This window comes from Botryllus schlosseri, chromosome 9 (genome assembly GCF_051294905.1).
Source record: "Botryllus schlosseri isolate E-star chromosome 9, Bs_hap1, whole genome shotgun sequence".
NCBI lineage: Eukaryota > Metazoa > Chordata > Ascidiacea > Stolidobranchia > Styelidae > Botryllus > Botryllus schlosseri.
The window spans coordinates 3,758,056-3,779,013 of NC_137244.1; the positions used below are offsets into that span (position 1 = coordinate 3,758,056).

The following is a 20,958-nucleotide window of genomic DNA, read 5'->3' on the forward strand; positions in this document are numbered from 1 at the left end:
CAATATTCCGAGCCTAACAGCCACAGATATAGTTCTCTGACTACCATGTTATGATGTCAAAAAAATTACCGATATCTGTTACCTCTAATGGCCGGTACCGATATTTCCTTCAGCGTGTGATATCGACTCGACATTATGTGCGAACCGATAATCAGCCGGGCTCTCCACAAGACACGTCCTAAACGGGCGCACTCACTCGGCTATGTGAACGTACGTACAAAACAGCAATATACAACAATCGTGAACATACAATCATTTGATAAACAAATCATATACTGAATGTTGCTACGAATTAAAACAGGAATTATTCACGGGTGTCATAATTTACAAAAATCGAAGGCAAGAGAAAATATGGTTCAAGCGCTTGTCGTCAAGAATGTCAAACGAGGTTTGGTTCTGTCATCAGCGGGGGTATTGAAATACACAGCGCTCTATCGATATTCGCCACATGACGCCCAGCTTTAAAATCATGTCTCGGCGGCGCAGAGATTTCAATAATTAGCAGTACAAGGGCATGGCATTCGACATCCGTCAGCGCAAAAACGATTTAACACAGCCCTAGTTATGAGATGTTCAAATCAGCTGAAGCACAGGTGGGCTGTTCATAATTTCAGCGCCAAATGTATGACATTTGCTGTAAACGACAGAACGACAGGCGCTGTTAAGTCGTGGATTTCGCGTTCGTCTATTTCGGCATCCCCGGGTCTGGAGTTCGACCGAATATCGTAGCGACAGTTATCATTGCGCCTCTACAGGAATTTGAAATCGAAGCCTTTCGCACGCTGCAAAGCTTACGTAACAGTGACACGTTCTCCGCGATAGACAATTAAGCGTATTGTGCAAAAATTGAAGGATAGAGGAATTAAGATAAAAGTGCACAGCGTTGAATTTTTCTTGTTGATTTTCGGTTTCCTCGAATGTAATGAACGTTGATCATGGAATCGCGTAGAGAGGTGGCTTGAAGCGAGTCGGATGATTTCAGATGACTTCGTACAGAGTGGCTTTCTTATCGCCCGAGCCCGTCACGATGTATTTATCGTCCGAGGATATATCGCAGCTCAACACCGACGAGGTTTCCTTGGCCTGAAATGAAGAGATTATACATTACAGTCAGACGTGGTACAGTAGGGTTGATCAAAATTAATTTTCTTCAGATTTAACTGACTATTCGATAAAATAGATGGTTTGGCTGAAAAAACGACTCAGACCAGTTTGGATCAATTCTAACCTGTAGATGCCAAGCTGTTGGAGTTCTTATTAACTTAATTTCCTAAAAAAAGTATTTTTTCAAGCTTACTGGCAACCCCATAAAATTGTTACCTTGATTAAAGAAATGATGAATAAAAAATCCGGCTCAATTTCAACCAATAGAAGCAAATTATCGATGTACAAAAATTTTGAGATTTTCACACTATTATTTCAAATATAAAATTTGAACACCAATCATTTCGCTGTCTTTGACAACTTAACAATTTCATGTAGTTGCCAGTCAAATTTGAAGAAAAAAATACTCCTAATAGCTTCGCGTCTATGGGTTGCAATTGAGGCAAATGTGGTGTGCAGACTTTTTTAGACAACCTAACAACTTTATCGAATATACAGTAAAATTTGTACCAACTAAGACCTCAGTCGGACTCGAACCCACAGCCCATTGGTGTTGTAGCCGTGGATTATACCACTCTACGCTATCTCGTAACACTCCGGTATAGTTAGTTGACAGTCAACTAACGACTGTCCTTTTGAGTAGTCCTAGTTCTAGTTTTCTTTAAGGATTTTGAAAAGTGAGTAGTTTTCGTTCTAGTTTTAGCTGCGCATTTAACGGAAATGTGGCTCTACAACAACTACAAAACGCGTGTCGTGGTTTCGCGTGAAGCGTGATACTGGTGTTCGGTTATGTGATGTTCCTGCAGTCATTGCTATCACAGAGTCATCACTACTAACAGTATCGTAGTCAGCGGGTGCGTGTGAGGGTTGAAACCCCTCCGACTAGAAACTCGAATCCCCCTCATTTTGGGATCGCGATTCGTTGTCCAATATTTCTTAGCTCGGTAAAAAGGGATGAGATTCATCGGGATTGCATCTAATATAGTTACCGGTAGTTGTGTTTTGGTATGTTGGTTGCGCGTTTATAAAGTCCGTTAGTTCTAGTTCTAGTTGACCACTTTGGAAAACAAGTAGTTAATCAGGTAGTTTGTACAAGTATGATCGTATAGTCTGGTATGGTGTGTCGCAGACATGTAGGCACACAGACCTCACGCCTTTATACTGATTTCAAAGACTGCACCAAGTCGTTTCGATAACGCCCTGTCTTTTCGTTGTATCGATGTCTTTTGGTGCTTTGAAAGGATATAATTATGACCTGGAGAACTGATACTACTTCTACGTGTACTTGAACATCCAAATTACTTACTTCTTAAGATTTGGAACTTGAAAAATAGAAATTAGTTTTGTAATAAGTTTTCGCCGCGAGTAAGCGAAACTGTCACGAAAATCCTGACGCTTATTGCCGCTAAGAGGTAATTTACCAACGAGAGTTGTCATTGCTATGCTATTCACAAAGTGCTATGGAATAGGTGCTATGAAATATCAAACTATCTTTAATGTGATATAGAACTGGCGTTATTTTCTGTATGGTCGCACAAAAGGTACACATTTGAAATTTCCGCATCAATTATACTGTTGTGACGTCATAACGAGTGATACTATACTAGTATACCCGACTCGACCCGAAGCCAAATACTCAATACACTCAGGTACTTAGTTTTGCCAAGATCTCTTACTAGCACTTGGGTAGATGTTTGATACACTAGTACTACTTCTACTTGAGTAGCAACTAGCAATGCTCCGTACCTTGACCTCCTCCGCCAGCAACGAAGTGCTTCTACTTTTTATGAATGTCCGAGTAATTTTCCGACATAGTGTTCTTCAATACTATGCTTGATGTATTTTTGAAATGACTCGAAATTCGTTACTTCGAACTTGTAACTGAGTGGAAATTTACGGTACGACTTCTTCCTGTATTTGAGTAGCATGATTGACCGGTACAACCCCATAATATCAAACGCACGACGCCCAGTTGAACTAAATTCGTTATCCAAACACGCGAGTTAAAAATTAATTTTTACCATGGCATGCGATGGATGCGGTAATTACAGTCGCAGGTTTGCGATAGAGTGCTCTTACATTTTTCAATATTTACACTCTTCTGCATACATGTATCTTCCGTATTGAATCCGAGCGGACTACGACACACCTTCCCTACTAATTTTTAGAGAACTCAAATAGACTCAACGACACCGCCTACAATACCGTCCTGTATTAGCCGACCAGAAACTAATATTTGCAAAGATAAGGGAGACCGTTCCGTAAATATAGACCATATAAACCAGCGATGAGAGTCAATATGAAGAGCGGTTTAACGAATACGCTCGTTTATTGATGTTTTCTGGAATTTGATTTGATTTCACGCAGAATTCCGATCAATTCCCAGATAATCGCAAGTTAATGTCCGAAATAGCCACCAACATTAAGACAGCGAACGCCTGTTCTGAAGAGACGAATGACAGAACAATTATGTCATTCTATTGAGCGTCAAGTAGGCTTGTAATCAGTAATTACACTCAGAATATTCTAGGTTTTGTGAAGTGAAGTTTTGTGAACATTAGCGCCACCTTCAGCGGGATAAGAAATATTGTGTTTGAGAATGCGGTCCTCAACTGGTCATTGACTAAATGTTCTCAACGTTGTTTAATGAAATAGATCCCCCAGTCCTACCAACCTACAGACTGACTCCAGTTACTACTACGTTTCTGTAGGTTAACAGTCGTAAAACCTTGCGAGGAACTCAAGTTGGAGCATAGAATCAATTCCGTAGGTGTTCAAAGTAGTCTTCGTTAGCACTCAAGTATAAGTTGATACTCAATTACTCATCTACAATTACAAATAGAAATGGCGATTTCCAAGTCTATAAAAAATAAGCATTCAAACTGTAGTTTGACTGACAAACTAACAACTGTTTAGTGAAAGTAGAATGAGTCTATAATCGAAACCACTATAGTAAGTACTGCAAGTCGGTAAACCTATTTGGAGTACTTCGAAAACGAAAAGCACTTAATTAATTCTGTAAGAGCGACTTTGAGACGACCTCTGTGAAAATATCTGAACCGTATCGCCAAAATGTCTAGTTTCTGTCCTTCAGTTTGTCGACATCTATATATATATATCGACTTTTCAATTAGATAAAATAAAAAGGGCAAAAGAAAACAGGAAACAAAAGAACATCGAGATAATCAGTTTTGGGCTCGTGTTAAGCGTCTCTCGACATATACGGGCCTTTTAGTCCTAGCCTGGACCAAGCCTATTACTAAGTACTTTTAGCACGGATCATCCTCGATTTAGGCATTTGTAAGAGACCGTTTATGCGAATCAGGTTGAGGGGCCAAGATAAACCTCCACAAATTAGGAATGGATTCTGGAGTCGGCCTCAGCGGGACTCCAACCCGTAACTCATTGGTTATATCAATGATATTCGCACAATCAATAATCAACATGCGTTAGTCAGAATCTCGACGGATTGGCGACTTAAAAGGTGAGCATAACCATGAACGCGCACCTGAAATAACTTTGCGCCGTACGGTGCTCGCCACGAGTTGAGAAGATTGTCTTTTCCGGTGCTGACGAACCATTTTCCGGAATGCGCGAATTTCAGAGACAGAACGCAGCTTTCGTGAAGATGCAGTTGGTATTTGTCGGGCTTGGTCTCGTGAAGAACTTCCACAATGCTGCTCTCCATTCTGGGAATGATAAGAATGTCGCGTTCTGGTTTAAACTGCAGTAAAGGTAAATAGCCAGTCCTGAAACGACTCGTTCCAAATCAGAGATAGCTTACTGCACAGAGAGAAAAAATGGGCGTGATCCTTGGTTCGTATCAAAATGTCAATGGCCAAAACATAACGTTTAGCACATAGATGCGCATATGCTTGAGACCTCGATTCGCACAAAAACACGCGGCACAAGGCAACACGATTTCTACTGTTGGTGGGGATTCTAGATTACATTCATGAGGAGTCTGAAAAGCAGCACTGTAACAAGCAAAGGCGGTCATTGGTCAGTATCGAAGTGGTTCTACTATTCGGAGTACTCTAGTAGGTTTGCATACTTGTACTCCTTAATCAAGTTGTTATGTTAGTTTACTACTTCCACATAATTGAACATAACAAACTAAAAATCTAATTATTATTATAATTTCGATTTTGAAAAGTAAAAGTGGTTTCGGGATAAGTTTGCATCAATTTTGCGAGCGGAACTGTCTTGAGATTTACGTGAAACCTTTTTGTATCACGGTAACGGAACAAATTCTCGAAAATTCTATCCAAACTGTGGTACAAGTAGTCTTCCAGTTTTAAGAGCTTTTCGGAGGTACAGAGCTTCTATATGCAGTTGAATATTATCGCCCATTCATATTGAAATAAACCTCATCAGAGTAATCATCAGTAAATTGTAGATTCGTTGGATTCTCATTTGTCTACTAGTAGCTGACGATCACACCCGACGGGTGAATGCCGAAAATATTCGGGTTTATTTCAATATGAATATCTTATTCAACTTTATCTTGCAATACCGAAAATAGCCATCTAAGATTAACTGCGAAAAGTTAACCATCCCACCGAAAAATTATACATTTTTTGAAACTACTTACTTCAGTTATTTATGGACCTTCCACATTCTACTTTCAATAAAAGAGCTTTGAAATTTTTTGAGACATGCTACTCTATTTATAATTAAGTAATTGAGTACGTGTTTACGGTTTTACTTCTACTTCTACTTGAGTAGCAACTTGAGAGAATTTAACAATGCCTAGGTTGACCAACTTTGGTAGCAAAGTCAGGCATCGCGAATCGTGAAACTGCATCTGTCTCTTCGTAATACTCACCCCACAGCCAGCCAATCTCCGGATGGGCAGTATCCCAGCGAGAAGATCTGCGACGAGAAGTTGTGCTGCCGCAATTGCTTGCCCGTCGTCATTTCCCACGCGCGCACCGTGTTGTCAAGCCCGCCCGTCCACACCTTCGTGCCGTCTCGGGAAATATCGATGCACGACGCGCCGTCCGTGTGGCCTTGAAATTGCCTGCAGCGCACAAATAAGTTGCGTTATAGAGAAAGGATTTTTAATTCTGATATAATTTCTCGTTTTTCTGAAAATGGTTCTGGAGAGCTGTGCAGTGTGGAACGAGCCAAGCTTGCTGTACAGACATTTCTCATTCTCCGATTGATTAACTTTGCTTTGATATGAGCTTAACTTAATTCAGTTTCCATATTTTCACGAATTCAGTAATTCTAATTATAATCTAATCTGGAAACAAAAACTGTGCAGTAGGGTTGTTCAAAAATAACTTTTTTTCCTGGATCTTGCGGGTTACGTGACTAAATCGTTAGGTTGCCTTAAAAAACGACGCACACCAAATTTGAATTCATTCCAACCAATATTCGCGGATTTCGTAGAGTTTGAAAATTTCGAATTTGCCTATGAATGCAAAAAAATTTTTTTTCAAATTTTTTTTCCAACCCCATAAAATTGTTGCGCTGTCTTCAATAACGATGCTAAACAAATTTGACTCAATTCCAAGCCGTAGAAGCGGAGTTATTTGAGTTTTTCGATGACAATTCTGGGATCATCCCCCAATCAAGGATAATCCCAGATTTATCATCGAAAAACTCAAATAACTCCGCTTCTACGGCTTGGAATTGAGTCAAATTTGTTTTGCATCGTTATTGAAGACAGCGCAACAATTTTATGGGGCTGGAAGAAAAATTTGAAAAAATTTTTTTTTGCATCCATAGGCAAATTCGAAATTTTCAAACTCTACGAAATCCGCGAATATTGGTTGGATTGAATTCAAATTTGGTGTGCGTCATTTTTTAAGGCAACCTAACGATTCAATCACGTAACCCGCAAGATTCAGGAAAAAAAAGTTATTTTTGAACAGCCCTACTGTGCAGCTATAATTCTAATTCAAATATGATTAGGGAAAAAAACTGTGCAGCTGTAATTCTAATTCTAATCTCATTTGGAAATAAACTGTGCAGTTCTCATTCTAATTCTAACGTAATTTGAAAAGAAAAGTGCAGCTATAATTCTAATTGTAATATAATTTGAAAAGAAAAAGGTGTAGCTTAAATTCTAATTAAAGTTAAATTTTGAAAAGGAAAACATGTTTCTTTGATTGTAATTCTAATCTAATTTGGAAAAGCTGAAAATTCTCTGCCCAACTGTGCTTGGTAACGGAGTCAGGGAAGCATATGATATTCCTTTCATTAAGCTTCAAAGTTTACATCATTTAGTATACACCGCGAATCCATCTGTGGAAAAGAGCTGTATTTATCAGATTTCCAGAATAGCATGGGGCGTAAATCAGACAAACAGCACCTTCGGGTACTAAATTGTGTTTTCACACCCATATCAATGAGTGAAAATGAGTCACTTACACCAATTCTTATGGAGATATATCACAGGAGGGATTTCTAGGGGTGTTGCATCAAAACAGAAACCACAATGGAACTTGCGTTAAAAGTGGGCTGCGAACTGAAAAAGAGTTCAGAAGCACTGCCTTAGCTTCAAGCGTTTTACCTTATTAGTTTATGATTACGAAGATCCCAGAGCGCTATATTGCCATCGCTGCAGCAACTGTAACATACGTTCGAGTCTGGGCTGATCGCCAAGGCGTAACATGCTGGAGCTGTGCATGGTAGTTCGGCCTGTCGAAAGTATATTCTCAATCAAATATACAATTTTGCATGTCTTTTAATGTTGGTAATAAATATTGTACCTTACGGCAAGGGGCCGGTCCCGCTAAATCCCAAATCGACAATGTGCTTGCCTCTCCGCCTATAAGTAATGTTCTTCCGTCCGGTAGTAGTTTACAGGAACGGATATAATTATCCCGTGCAAGACATTCGAACTGTGATATCGGCTTTTGCTTTATGATCGGCGGATGTGGACTTGAAGGTTTGCCCTGCAAACGCGGTACAAAAGTCATGAGCACACAAAAATATTTTGCGAAGCAGTTTGCACAAATATTGGTTTTGTTGGTGGTGTCGGCATAAGTCAATTTGCCCTGCGCAGTAAAGACCAATACCGGACTGCTTGCATGCGTGTAAAGTGGAATTATATTGAAATCAGCGATTTGAGAGGGTACGGCACAATATTACGTAGGATACGAATGGAATTTGTCGAAGAGGGCGGTGTGATATGGAATCACGTTAATTTTATCGTAAAGTTGAATTATGTGTATACCACAAAGAATACAACGCCAATCCTACATCACATTATAGTTAAATTGTGTTTTTCGACCATACCTTTGTGATTGCACTTTGTAACAATGCTGTGTCTTAATCATCGAATATAGTTAGGTCATTTCCGCAAAGATGCGTAGCTTTGTACTACAGTTTTCGTATGCTGTAATACGAACAATTGATGCTTACATACTATAATGTAATATATAGTATCGATTTTATTCTTGTTGACAAGTTACCTCTTGGAGAAAAAATCGTTTAAGTTGAGAAACAAAATCATCTCTCATTATCTTGACTCGGATTATAAAAATTAATACTCGGATGATCGAATCGTTGCATCCCTCCCTATAGTCAAGACACACACCGACTCATACAGTAGGTCTTACATTGATTTGCAGTCCATATGCATCATGATATTTCTGTTCTGTGAGGAAATCACGTTTTAATGGTCTTGTTCATGTAACACTGTTGCTGATATACATTCTGTGCATCAGTATTCTATCGTAATGTATTATAGCCTATGTGTTATGTCAGGGACGGGCATTACAGGGCTCTTCAAAAATGACTTTTTTCTCAAATCGCACTGACTACTTGATAAAATAGTTAGGTTACCTAATTTGAGCCTACATGCCAAATTTGGTTCAATTCCAACCAGTAGCCGCATTGCTACAGGAAAAGAAAGTTTCTATTTATTATATAAAAATAAATAACAAAAAATTTGAAAATTTTCTGTTCACCCCATGAAAGTGTTAGGTTGTCTATAGAAACGATGTTCACCAAATTTGGTTCAATTCCAATCAGTGGAAGCGGAGTTATCGCCGTCGAAAAATTTGGATTATGAATAAAACAGTATTTACGGTGACCAATTCTTTAATTATTTATTATAGTGGTGCCCACCGTAAATACTATTTTATTCGAATTCAAATTCGACGTGATTTTGTGCCGCCCGCGGACAGTTTCCGGTCGCACATAATAGTGTGCTCCGCGGCCACAATCTGCCACAATTCTCCATTACTTTCTTACTACGTCAAATTATAGTGACTGTAGGTTTATTCTGTCTTTCTTTCGGACACAAATAATAATGATAGTTAGTTTGTGTTTTCTTTGTGTCCGAGATGCAGTCAGATTTCGAAGAACCTATCCACAACTTTCATCGACCACAGATGTCTCATTGACTTCAACAGCTATTGCAGTACATTACGTTAATAAATTTATTGAATACTGTTTTGGTCTCTATACTTCAAACTAAAAGGTTACATTAAAAACGACGAATCCTTGTACAGGTGGATGAATACGCGTTTAATGTATCGATTCAGGAATCTGGCGCGCCAAGCACTTCCCATATCCGTACCGCTGACTGGAGAAGTTGCCCGCCCCTGTGTTATGAGGTAGATTTTTATTTTGGGACATAGTAAATTTGGAGTTCAACGAAGGCTTGCAGATTAGCATAGGGTTCGATCGGCTATTAAACGTTAAGAACCGTTGTTCTAATCTATATATCCTGTTGAAAGCTAGATTGTTTTTAGCTAGTATAGTTTTCAACTAACAATTATGACTCCAGAATACCAAAGATGAGCGAAATGCTACGGTTCCACTTACCGCTGCGTGGTTCAAGTCGTTCATATCCCAGATCTTCACGACGCCCTTCCCTCCGGTGTAGATGCGGCGCGTGGGGTTGCTAATAGTTACAGCGCACACTACTTCTCCGTGGTTTAGTACCATCGCCTGCCGCACGCCAGTCGGAATGCCAGGCGCTGATGTGGCGTCTGCCGGAAACTGTACCGGTTTAGGCGATCTTTCGTCGTCGCTCACATGGAAAGCGTAAGACCTGGTCGGTAAACGAACGCGAAATAGTGGTCAGGTTGGACAAATAGATAATAACATGCGTGGAATCTCATATTAATCTAATTGATGAAATGTCTCTTTGCTCCAATTATAATTCTAATCTCATTTCCGGATTTACTGAAAATGTCGGAGGAGAACTGTATAGGGCGAAATGAGTCCATTTTGCTCGTGCTTATGAAGTCTGATTTGATATGAACAAAAGAACTGAGTTTGATTCAATTTCCAAATGTTCGCGAATTCGGTAATTTTACTTATAATTTAATTTTGAAAAAAAACTGTGTAGCTATAATAATTCAAATTCTAATGGTCATGGAAGAGGTTATTCTTGATTTTAACGGGCATTCTATGCATAATTTATGCCGATCACTTGCTTTTCTGTGACACGGCGAATTACACGTTTAGAGGCTTATTCTTATCGCATTAATAGCGTGAACGATATCTCTACTATCTGAATATTTCATGGTTTCATTTCGAATTGATCTGGCGACACATAAGGTGGCAAAGTTTTTCACCGCACTCATGCATAACACTCAAATACAATTAGAAGTAATGTCGTGAATTTCTACCCAAACCAGTAGAAGTTGCGATTTCAAGAAGACTATACTACATGAAACAATAGAGGTGAACATTTCTAGTTTGAAAATTACTCTATAAGTACTGCAAGTTGGTTAGGACGTAACGTCGCAGACTCTGAAGTTCCCAGGAACACCGGTCAAGAACCATTTATCTAGTTGATCGTGTTTTAGTTAGTTAATTGATCGTTAGTTCTAGTTCTAGTTGCGAGCTTTATAAAGTCAGTAGCTCTAGTTCTAGTTTCGGATTTTGAAAAGCAGGTCGTTCTAGTTCTAGTTCTAGTTGCAAGTTTTAAAAAGTCACAAGTTCTAGTTTCAGATTTTAAAAAGTAGGTAGTTTTAGTTTTAGTTCTAGTTGAAAGTTATAAAAAGTCGGTAGTTCTAGTTCTAGTTTCGGATTTCGAGACTATTATTTTCGTTCAGCCTGTCCTTTATTTTGGCTTTAAAATCGATACAGGAGGGGGGATTTACAAACAGGAGGACATTTAGGCGTCCTCGGAGGAGATTTTTGAGGAGGTTTAGTAAACCTCCTTAGCAACCTATCCGATAGTTAAGTCCACATTGTAATGTCGCGTCTTACGTTTTTGATAAGTGAAACGCGCTTGTAGGCATGGTATTCGGAACGCCGGGAAGTCTCATCTGCGACGAATTGTCAAATGATCGCGCGGCCGCCAGGTACGCTGCGTGGTGTGCAGGATGCAACGGCGGTATCAGGCTAGCCGGACCGGGTCCGTTTCCCTCGGGCAAGCCCACGGGAAATCCGAAAGACCTGAACGGGGCGGGCAGGCCTGCCTGGAATCCCGGGTGATCTGAAACAAATTAAAGCCATGTCATTACCCTGTGTATGTTATCCCGTACGGGGGTATGTGTGCAGAAGTGGACAACTAGAAAATTAGCAGCATTTTCAAATTAGATTAAAACGAGAATAATAGCAGCACAATTGTTTGGAAATTACATTAAATTAGAATTACTGAATTCGCGAAAACTTGGAAATTGAATGAAGTAGGGACTCGAGTGTAAAAACTATATCTCGGACTTGGTTCCGTGTTGAATTCAAAACGACTCGACGTTCCATGAACCAGTTTCGTAGGTTCCCTGGATGCCAAGACACGATCTCAAATCATACATATGATTCGTGATGATTAGGGCTGGGCACAATAATTCGAGTACTTGAATCTGATTCGATTATTAATTTTAATGATTCGAGTCGAGCAGTAAAAGACGATTTTTTCGAGTACTGAAATTATACGCTTTTCACCACTGAAAGTTAATTTATCAACGAGAATCATAGTTTCGATACTAATTTTCACTGTTGAAGCCTTGAAACCTTGATTGGCGGTATCATAGCATACGAAACATACAGTACAACGCTTCGAAGGTTACTGGAAATAGCACATTTGCGAAGTCATGCTGATCCCACAACATTGTCACCAAGTGCAATGAAATCGGTATCGTCGAAAAAAAAACCCAGTATCTTTTCTGAGATGGATAACAGACATTATATTCTTTGTGGTGGCATAAACGGTACGGTACAATGGTGCATATTCTTTTATGACGTCATTATGAGTGATACTCGATTACTCGACTCGACTCGAAGCATATTGCGTGATTCAGAATCGAATCACTCTGGTACTCGATTTGCCCAGCCCTGGTGATGATACGCCCGTCTTGGCTATCATTGGCCATCAGCAGGAAATTACGTGCGATCAGTAGTGCAGTTGAATCGTGACTATAATATTGAGGTGGTACGACGTGTACATCGGCGTAGGCAGAATAGGTTGTGGTTAAAAATCGAAATCCCGACCTTTCGAAATGCCTATTCTATCTCCATAAGCCCATTTGTAATTAGGCAATTAGTATCACGCTGATGCGGTTAGACCGAACAATACGATGGCACTTTCCACGATGAAACCTCGCATTTCTGAACGGATATATGCATGGGAACAACTGACGTCACACTGATTGTCAATAAATATCCATGATAATGTTTTCGTTTTGTGTCAAAATTTTATCTGAACGGTTTCGCTCTTTTAATACTATGTTGGTACAGTTCATCTTGTGCACCAGTAACCTAAAGTAATGTAGTAGATGTCTAGTTAGATGTGTATTCTGGTAGATTTCTGTTGTTATGGCTCAGCGAAAATATGATGTTCCGCGAAGGCATGGCAGATTAGCGTAAGTGTTCCGTGGGTGAGTAAAGGCTTAGAACCCCTTTCCTAAAAGGAACATTGACTCGTGACTCGGAACATGGGCACTTGGTTACACTCTTGTCTTTAAACACCAATAATCGCATGCCGGCCAGTAGAAGGATAAGAATGACGAAAAATAACGAATCGTTACTCGGTTCGGTCTTGGTCGGTGTTGTACCGGGGCTTGTTGACAATCTAGGCGCTTTTGTACTGGTTGGCGACGGTCCTTGCCTTCTTTTGGGGCTGGAAGGTTTCTGTAAAAAAAACATGATTTTAGTAACTCTGCCATCGGATCAGAGATGGCCGAAGTAGCCTGCGTTGGCACTCAAGTGGAAGTTCCAATAAACCCGTAAAATTCGACTTAATTACAAGTTGAAAGAGCGATCTCTAAGATACTTCAAAGGTAGCCTGCCTGAAGTAGAAATAGAAACAAGGTTTGAAAAGTACTCGGGCGGATAGTTTTAAAAAGTGAATGTGGTCGAGGTTTCGCATAGCTGGTTATACATTGGAAATTACAAGATACATCTTCGCAACTATCGCCAAATGGCTAATGGCACGTGAAATAGGAGAGATTTTTGAAGATATTGCGGGATACATGATGCAATGATGTCTGGAAAACGGATAATTAGAAGTGGAAGTTGTCTAAAAATGTATCCAATTGAATAAGTACCGCAATTAGGCAAAGATGGCCTGCATAGGATTGTATGGAAAATTGTATTGACAAAATATCCCACTATGACATATCATCATACCTTATATTGCAAATAATATAAAATTGATTCAATTTCAAAGGAACAGTCAAGATAAGAACGCTACAAGTTTAAACTGAAGCAATGCTATATGGTTGCTGCCAATCCACATAGTAATATGTAAATAAATGAGTGATAATCACCATATCTGGGCCGTTCGCGGTACCTTGTAGTAGCGGTGTGGGTCTTTTCGGCAGGGATGGTTTTCCGTTACCTATAGATACAACACATAAAATTTGCATCGAAATAAATTAGCGCTAAAGTGCCTATTACGCGGTCCGTTTGTGTAATTCGGCGCTGAATTGATCGGACTTGTACTTGTGCTGCTGGTGCATGCCGCCGTTGTGCTCGGGTGGGTGCTGGAAGACACGACGTTCTCGCTTGACGATCTGGAAGGACCGGGATATTTGTGGTTTTGGGGCGATTGCGAGGTGTAGCGGTTACGTACTTCCTCTCGGGGTCTGAATTCTCTTCGTTTTGTGTCGCAGAGTTTGCGGATGGAGATTTAGGGTTGTCGTCGTCAGATAAATCGTCCACCACCACATTTTGATCGCTTTGCTCCCCCTCGCTACCGTTCTGTCATTCCAAAACGAAATATTATCGAACTCCACGGCTCACAGTGTTTTCCAAAGACTGTTTAGACGAACGAAACTGCATCCGGCTAACATGTAGTAACATTGCAGTCGCCCTTCGTGCAATATATCGTGAATACAATATGCTACGAATACAATATACAGTGAAATCAATGAATGGACAAATGCAATGTCATGAATCTCGGTACAAGGCTTTGTTGCAATTTTGCCTATGAGTCTTGTCGTGAATGCAATATAATTTCAACGAACATCTGTTGCCTAGCGCCACGTGTTTTGCTCATGTGAAACGAGTCTCAAGCATATAGACGGGGCCAGGAAAAAAATTGGGAAACGTAGGTAAAAATTGTCAGCGATGATAGTCAAGTGTAACTTTTTACAAATTATAAGTAGAAGTAGCGATTCCCAGCATATTTCAAAACTATTTTGAAGTCTGAAAACTACCAAGTAATTTCCCAAAGTAGTTTATTCATGCTTAGTTTCGAAATTGCTAGATTCATTTTGTTTTCGCGACTTTCGCAAAATGAAGAAAAGAAAATAGATACAAAATTAGAAAATATATTCAATTACCGTGATACATGGGCTATTTCTCGTTGTTCTTATGGCAATTTCACCCATGAAAGCGACGCAGACTCGCAACAGAACTACTTTATACTTCTCAAAATACAAAGCGTAAAATATAAAATGTATTGGCTAAAAAGTGATCGCGTAGAAATCCAGGTATAATCTAAAACACAACCGCTTGAGTGTTTCGTAAAATAACCACCTCTGCTATTTATATTTCATGGAGTACTTGATATGTCACACCTAATTCATTAAATCTATTTATTGCGATTTAGACATGTTTTAATTGTATTTGATTATGATTACCCCGTTATTTTTCGACATTTAATTCATTTATTAGCTCACAGTTCAATTTCAAGCATGTAACTGTAATATTACTGTAGAATTAGTATGCAGGTAAGCAATGTTGATTCTGAAGGTCTCGATCAGATACGACATATGCCCATAAAATGCTGCCTTTACCGGTATAATCTAGCAGAATTCAGATTAGACGAAGACTTGGCAGTAAGACATCTCATGAAGTATACTTCAATTATAAAGCAGGAGGAACATTTCAATAAATGTCATCATCAGTGTAATGTGAGTTCAACAACGCAGGGTGTTTAAAATAGGTTCAGTGAGCAGAGAAGGGTTGTCCCAGTACACTGGCAAGTTTCAAGGTACTATGTCCTCAAGATTGCAACATACATGAGCATAATTGACGAAGAAATCTTACTTTTGTGTCTGATTTCTGCTTCTTGGGAGGCGTTGTAGTGCTTGTGCGTGTATCAGACATCGTTCTTTTCTCTGTTGTAGCGGTCGGTGAAGAGCGGTTCTGTTAGACATGACACGGAATGAAATCCTTGATGGTACATTGAAAGCTTTGAGTGCTTATCAGAGCCCATTAACAATATATTAGCCTCCGCACAAGTGCCCTTTCGTCACAACTCGAAACGCAGAGGTTATCCGAGAAGACTGCGACTACGAGTGGACATCGAGTGCACTTGTCTGATGTAGAGTCACTCTTAGCTATTCAAACAATCGTTGAAATCACAACAATATTATCGAAATGCCAAGTGCCCCATGAGAGTCTCAATAATGTAAAATGTCCATGGGAAATAACTCAAGATGAAGGGTAAAACAAAACGCTTTCGTATGGTATCTGGTTTAGTTTACATTCGACGGTACCATTAGTTCGCCAATTTACTTAATCCAAGTTAGCACACAAGCGTCCTATGATTTCTGAAATCATAGTGATAAATCTGCGGAACATCTGTGCAAATACACGGGGTGGTATCGACGCTAGTATAAACCCATATTCAAGGTGGTAATATTGTATCTATTATATCTAGTCCGCACAGTAAAGGCTTGTGAAGGCGTTACCATACATTGCATGCACGTATTCGCTGGGTACCGGTACAATGGACACTAGGGCTGTTCAAAAAAAACCTTTTTTCCTGAATCTTGCTGGTTACGTGATTAAATCGTTAGGTTGCCTTAAAAAACAACGCACACCAAATTTTAACTCATTCCAACCAATAATCGCTGATTTCGTACAGTTTGAAAATTTTGAATTTACCCAAAGATGCAAAAAAAAATTTTTGTCAGATTTTTCTGTTAACCCCATGAAATCGTTGCGCTGTCCTCAAAGACGATGCAAGACAAATTTGACTCAATTCCAACCAGGAGAAGCGGAGCTATTTGAGTTTTTCTTCGATAATTCGGGGATCATCCTAGATCGGTGGATAATCCAAGAACTATCATCGAAAAACTCATATAACTCCGCTTCTACTGGTTGGAATTGAGTCAAATTTGTTTTGCATCGTCTTTGAAGACAGCGCAACGATTTCATGGGGTTGACAGAAAAATTTCACAAAAAAAAATTTTTGCATCTTTTGGTGAATTCAAAATTTTCAAACTGTACGAAATCAGCGATTATTGGTTGGAATGAATTAAAATTTGGTGTGCGTCATTTTTTAAGGCAACCTAACGAATCAATCACGTAACCGTCAAGATTCAGGAAAAAAAGCTATTTTTGAACAGCCCTAATGGACACACGTGGGCAGTGTAACGAATATGTAACTTAATTGACCGTTGCCAAATCGCAGTAATTTCAACTAAATAGTCTGTAATAGTCAAGTGGATACGCAAATCAACTGGCATTCTGTGTATACGAGGCACAAGTTTCGTAGTTGAGAAGAAATATATTGATTAAAGACTTTAGATTTATGCATAACGATCTTCCAAGCGCAGATGACACGCGCATTGGGTCGGATCGACCATGTAATCCTACCCAGAGGTCAACATCACATCTGCAGTTACTTAAAAGATGCTTCAATCTGCGGGGCGTTTGTGAGAAAAGTGGTAAATTAGAATTTTGATGGATAATTATTGTCATCCCTCTGTGTAAATTTGAATAACGAATATTGCTTCTCAATGAAATATAATTTTCGAGAAATCTTTTGTGAGTTTATGAATACCAATGCATTCCGCAATCAAATCAGACCGTAAATCGAATAGAACGAAACCGACTGTCGAGAGTCGTTCACACAAAAGGCCTTTGTAACGGGTCACGTCCTATGAGAAGCGTGGCTCTTTAACTACGGATGTCACGCCTGTTGGGTCATCCTTGATTTCAAACATAATGTAGCCCGATACTGTTATATTTTATTTGCTGCGCGCGTCGACGCATATGATAATCAACAATAAAGCGATGTGGACTGTTCGTGTCTGTCAATGGCCGATCGCCGTGGCGACCGCTTCATGGCGGCATTGAGGAGCAAAGGCGCGAGGCGGCAAACTATTTTTACAAGCGCGTATTGATACGGGTTTAATCGAGCGTGTAAAGTAAACAGTGATATTATACGAATCCGTCAAGAGCACTAGTTCAATATTGACCCGCCCGTATTTGTACGGTCGTGTCGACGAGGGATGAAAGGATACAATTTATACATGACAGCATCCGAGAAATATTACCGGGCGTCTGTGACTTATCAAGCGATGCGGGTCATTATGAAATTAGAATAACCCCGATTACTAAGTAATTAAAATATGAATTGGTGCACCTCAGGTAAATGAACCCGTAAAACCGCGGTTTTCTTGAAAACTAATCACAAACAATCATCTTGCCTTGTAACAATGGATGTACATTGCACATTGTACAATTGTGCATTGTGCAAAAGTAAATACTAGGCCCAGGGTTTGGCGTCACTATGTGGTCCAGTACGCAAAGCTGGGGGCATAAATGCGACTCCCTATAACTATCAACTCGGGCTGTGAAGGGCTGTGAAGATTTCTGTGCACTTTGGATGGGTCGATGAATGAAAAAACTGTTTATATGCTACGGTGGTATGAATAGTTTACAATTGCATCGTAATTCGATGAAAGGCCGCTGTAACGTGGAATGCGGTTCAGCCAAAAGCGTATCCCCTATCTCGGCGACAGGCTGGCAATTGTCGATAAATTATTTATCAACTGCGCGAACGTAATGTTCGGATACAGCCCTATTTATCGTCTTCATGCATAGTAACCAAAACGACGCGTGCGTGAGATGGTCTCAGGTCGGCACGCGTTGTACGTGAAATGATCGTGTGTAGCTGACCATGGATATAAATGTGGATTTGTATAAATCAGATCGGAATATTTTAGCCGGAATCCCACCTCATCTGATCACCGTAAGTGGTGTCTTTCAAAAGCCTACAGTGATATGTGGTCGGGCTACAAGTCGACAAATCAGGAGTCACAATAAAGAACACCGGCCTGGCGTAAAATGACGAATTGACCATGACGAAAGTAGTCAAACACCATAAATACGAATACAACAACAAATCTCCATCAATGTATAATTCCACGAGTATTTAATGAAAGTTATTATCGAATATGGATAGTGGTCGATGTAGACATGATGTCTAAAAGAATCTGCCTTCTCGCATAATAGGTACTTGGTTCAAGACCTCTTCGTGGTTGTAACAAAAACAAGACGAAACAAGAATCATGTGTGCATGAAGTTAACATGGCGGTGGAAACGTAATTTAAACGATAATCTCCCGCTTCTCATTGTAGACGTAAATTCCACATTTAATTTTATTCGTTGCAAGCTTACTTCGAAACACGCCCATGATGAATATATCAAATCAAATTGGTGCTACTGGCGGATTGACAATACCAAACTTTCCAATGAGTTGTGCATACTGAAACAAGGCATTTATTCCTAGTTTGAGGCAGAGTTGAACTAGAAAATTTTCAGATTTTTCAATTTATATTATAATTAGAATTATAGCAACACCATATTTTCCCAATTAGATTAGAATTAGAATTAGAGCTATACAGTTTTTCGAATTTGATCAGAATTCGAATTACGGAATTCGTCAAAATTTGGAAATTGAATGGAAATCTGAATTTAAAGAAAGATGTACAACATCGGGTTCAGTTCATTTGAAATCAGAATTCATTCTCCTGGCCACGAGAATGGCAAATGTCTGTTCAGCATCCTTGTCTCGTTTCGCATTATATGTACCCTGTATAGTTTTCCTGTAGTTTTTTCAGGAGAACCAAAAACGGGATTAAAATTAGAATGAAAGCATAGAGACATTGTTCGAATTTGATCAGAATCAGAATTAGACAATAGAAAACATTTCACGAATTAGATTAGACTTATATAACCGGCATTTCGCGCTGATGCATCTACAATTACACCTACAATTATTTAGTTGTCCAAGTCTGGTTTACGGGCAAGGGCGAATTTTAAAACTCATACTACGGCACGGAACTGGTATCCACGTCTCGCCATGACACGTGACGCCGTGGCGTCGCTGCTATTGCAACTAATCATATAAATATATAACGTTAAACCAACGAAAACAGACCGCTTCTTCAAGACGGATAATGTGACATCAAAAAGTCAGTGGAGTATCGTTTTTCTATTTGATTCAAGTAAACGGCCGTGTTTTGTACATACACTCTTTGTTGCTGCTTTTGTGAATAATTTTTACGACGAAAGATTACTGTGTATACAATCTCGGCCTTGTGCTAAGGCGTTTCGCTTGCTTATGTCAACTAATATAGTGAAGCATTACAATATTGAGACAAAAGTAGTAAATTTGAGGAGATTTACGCTGATGAAACTGAAGCTAAACACAAGGCGTCTATCTGCTTCCGAAAAAAATGAACAAGCATAAAACTATTGTCATTATGGCGAAATTTCAGATCGGTTAAACCATTTTAAAGCAATGCGGCCATACAATAACTTATCGCTCAACACTGGTTTCTTCGAGATCATCAAATCTATTATTTGAAACTCAGCATATGCACGTTAGACACGTAACAACATAACACGGATCCAGATCCCAGAACCGGAACTATAGAATGAAAATTTGGAGGACAAAGATTTTCAACAGTGACGCGTCGTTATAAAGCTAATATAAGGTCACAATATATCTGGAGCATGAATTTTGAAGGAACAAGATTGCATTGCAGTTTGTACTCCGCCGGTCACGGCACTGCAAGAGAGTGTCGTTTAATATCATCAATGTTCTTGTTCGTATTCAGATTTTGAAGCGATAGAAGATGTAAGTTATCGTACGTATCCAGATTCACGCTTATAGGGACTCATTTATATTACGTGTTCCAGCAATGTCGAATACCATCCGCACACCAAATTCTGGTGCTGGCTGAAACCAGATTTAACAACAAAAACAGTTGGTGTGAGGGCTATCCAATCATGGTCAACCATCTCATTACACGCGGGTATACTCGAACGGGCTTTTTGTCAAATACATAAGAACCCTCGACGTCAATTTGGAGATTATTTCGATTGCCGATGAGGACACTCGAACCAAAACTTGGACTATTTCGGGCAGTTGTTATGAATTACAAAGCAGCACTTTCAAGTTTCATCCGATGACCTACAAATCAATCCTCTCGCATCTTGAGCTGACGAGAGTTTTGCATTTACAGTATACAATCATGCCCAACGCAATACGGTTGGTAGGTATTTCATTCGCTTTTTGTAACACCACGCATTACGGAGTTTATCCAACGCATTTAGTGCAGCTACTGCGGCATTAGCGCGAAGAACTTTCGTTCTTAATGTATACACTAGGGCTCTTCAAAAATGACTTTTTTTCTCAAATCGTACTGGCTACTTGATAAAATTGTTAGGTTACCTAATTTAAGCCCA

General features: G+C 39.5%; 1 protein-coding gene across 2 annotated transcripts in view; it reads right to left on the reverse strand.

Moving 5' to 3' along the window:
- Window positions 1–230: 230 nt before the first annotated feature.
- The window catches only part of LOC145445843 (transducin-like enhancer protein 4), a 41,569-nt gene continuing 20,841 nt past the window's right edge, over window positions 231–20,958 (reverse strand). For both annotated transcript variants that reach the window (XM_080323992.1, XM_080323991.1), the window contains 12 exons: window positions 15,517–15,615; window positions 14,096–14,223; window positions 13,921–14,036; window positions 13,791–13,861; window positions 13,050–13,152; window positions 11,290–11,518; window positions 9,892–10,120; window positions 7,827–8,012; window positions 7,628–7,755; window positions 5,933–6,127; window positions 4,613–4,793; window positions 231–1,083 (listed from right to left, as the gene is read on the reverse strand). In XM_080323992.1, coding sequence (XP_080180118.1) covers window positions 979–1,083; window positions 4,613–4,793; window positions 5,933–6,127; window positions 7,628–7,755; window positions 7,827–8,012; window positions 9,892–10,120; window positions 11,290–11,518; window positions 13,050–13,152; window positions 13,791–13,861; window positions 13,921–14,036; window positions 14,096–14,223; window positions 15,517–15,615 — 1,770 coding nt within the window. In that variant the 3' untranslated portion in view covers window positions 231–978. The remainder of the gene's footprint in view (window positions 1,084–4,612; window positions 4,794–5,932; window positions 6,128–7,627; window positions 7,756–7,826; window positions 8,013–9,891; window positions 10,121–11,289; window positions 11,519–13,049; window positions 13,153–13,790; window positions 13,862–13,920; window positions 14,037–14,095; window positions 14,224–15,516; window positions 15,616–20,958) is intronic.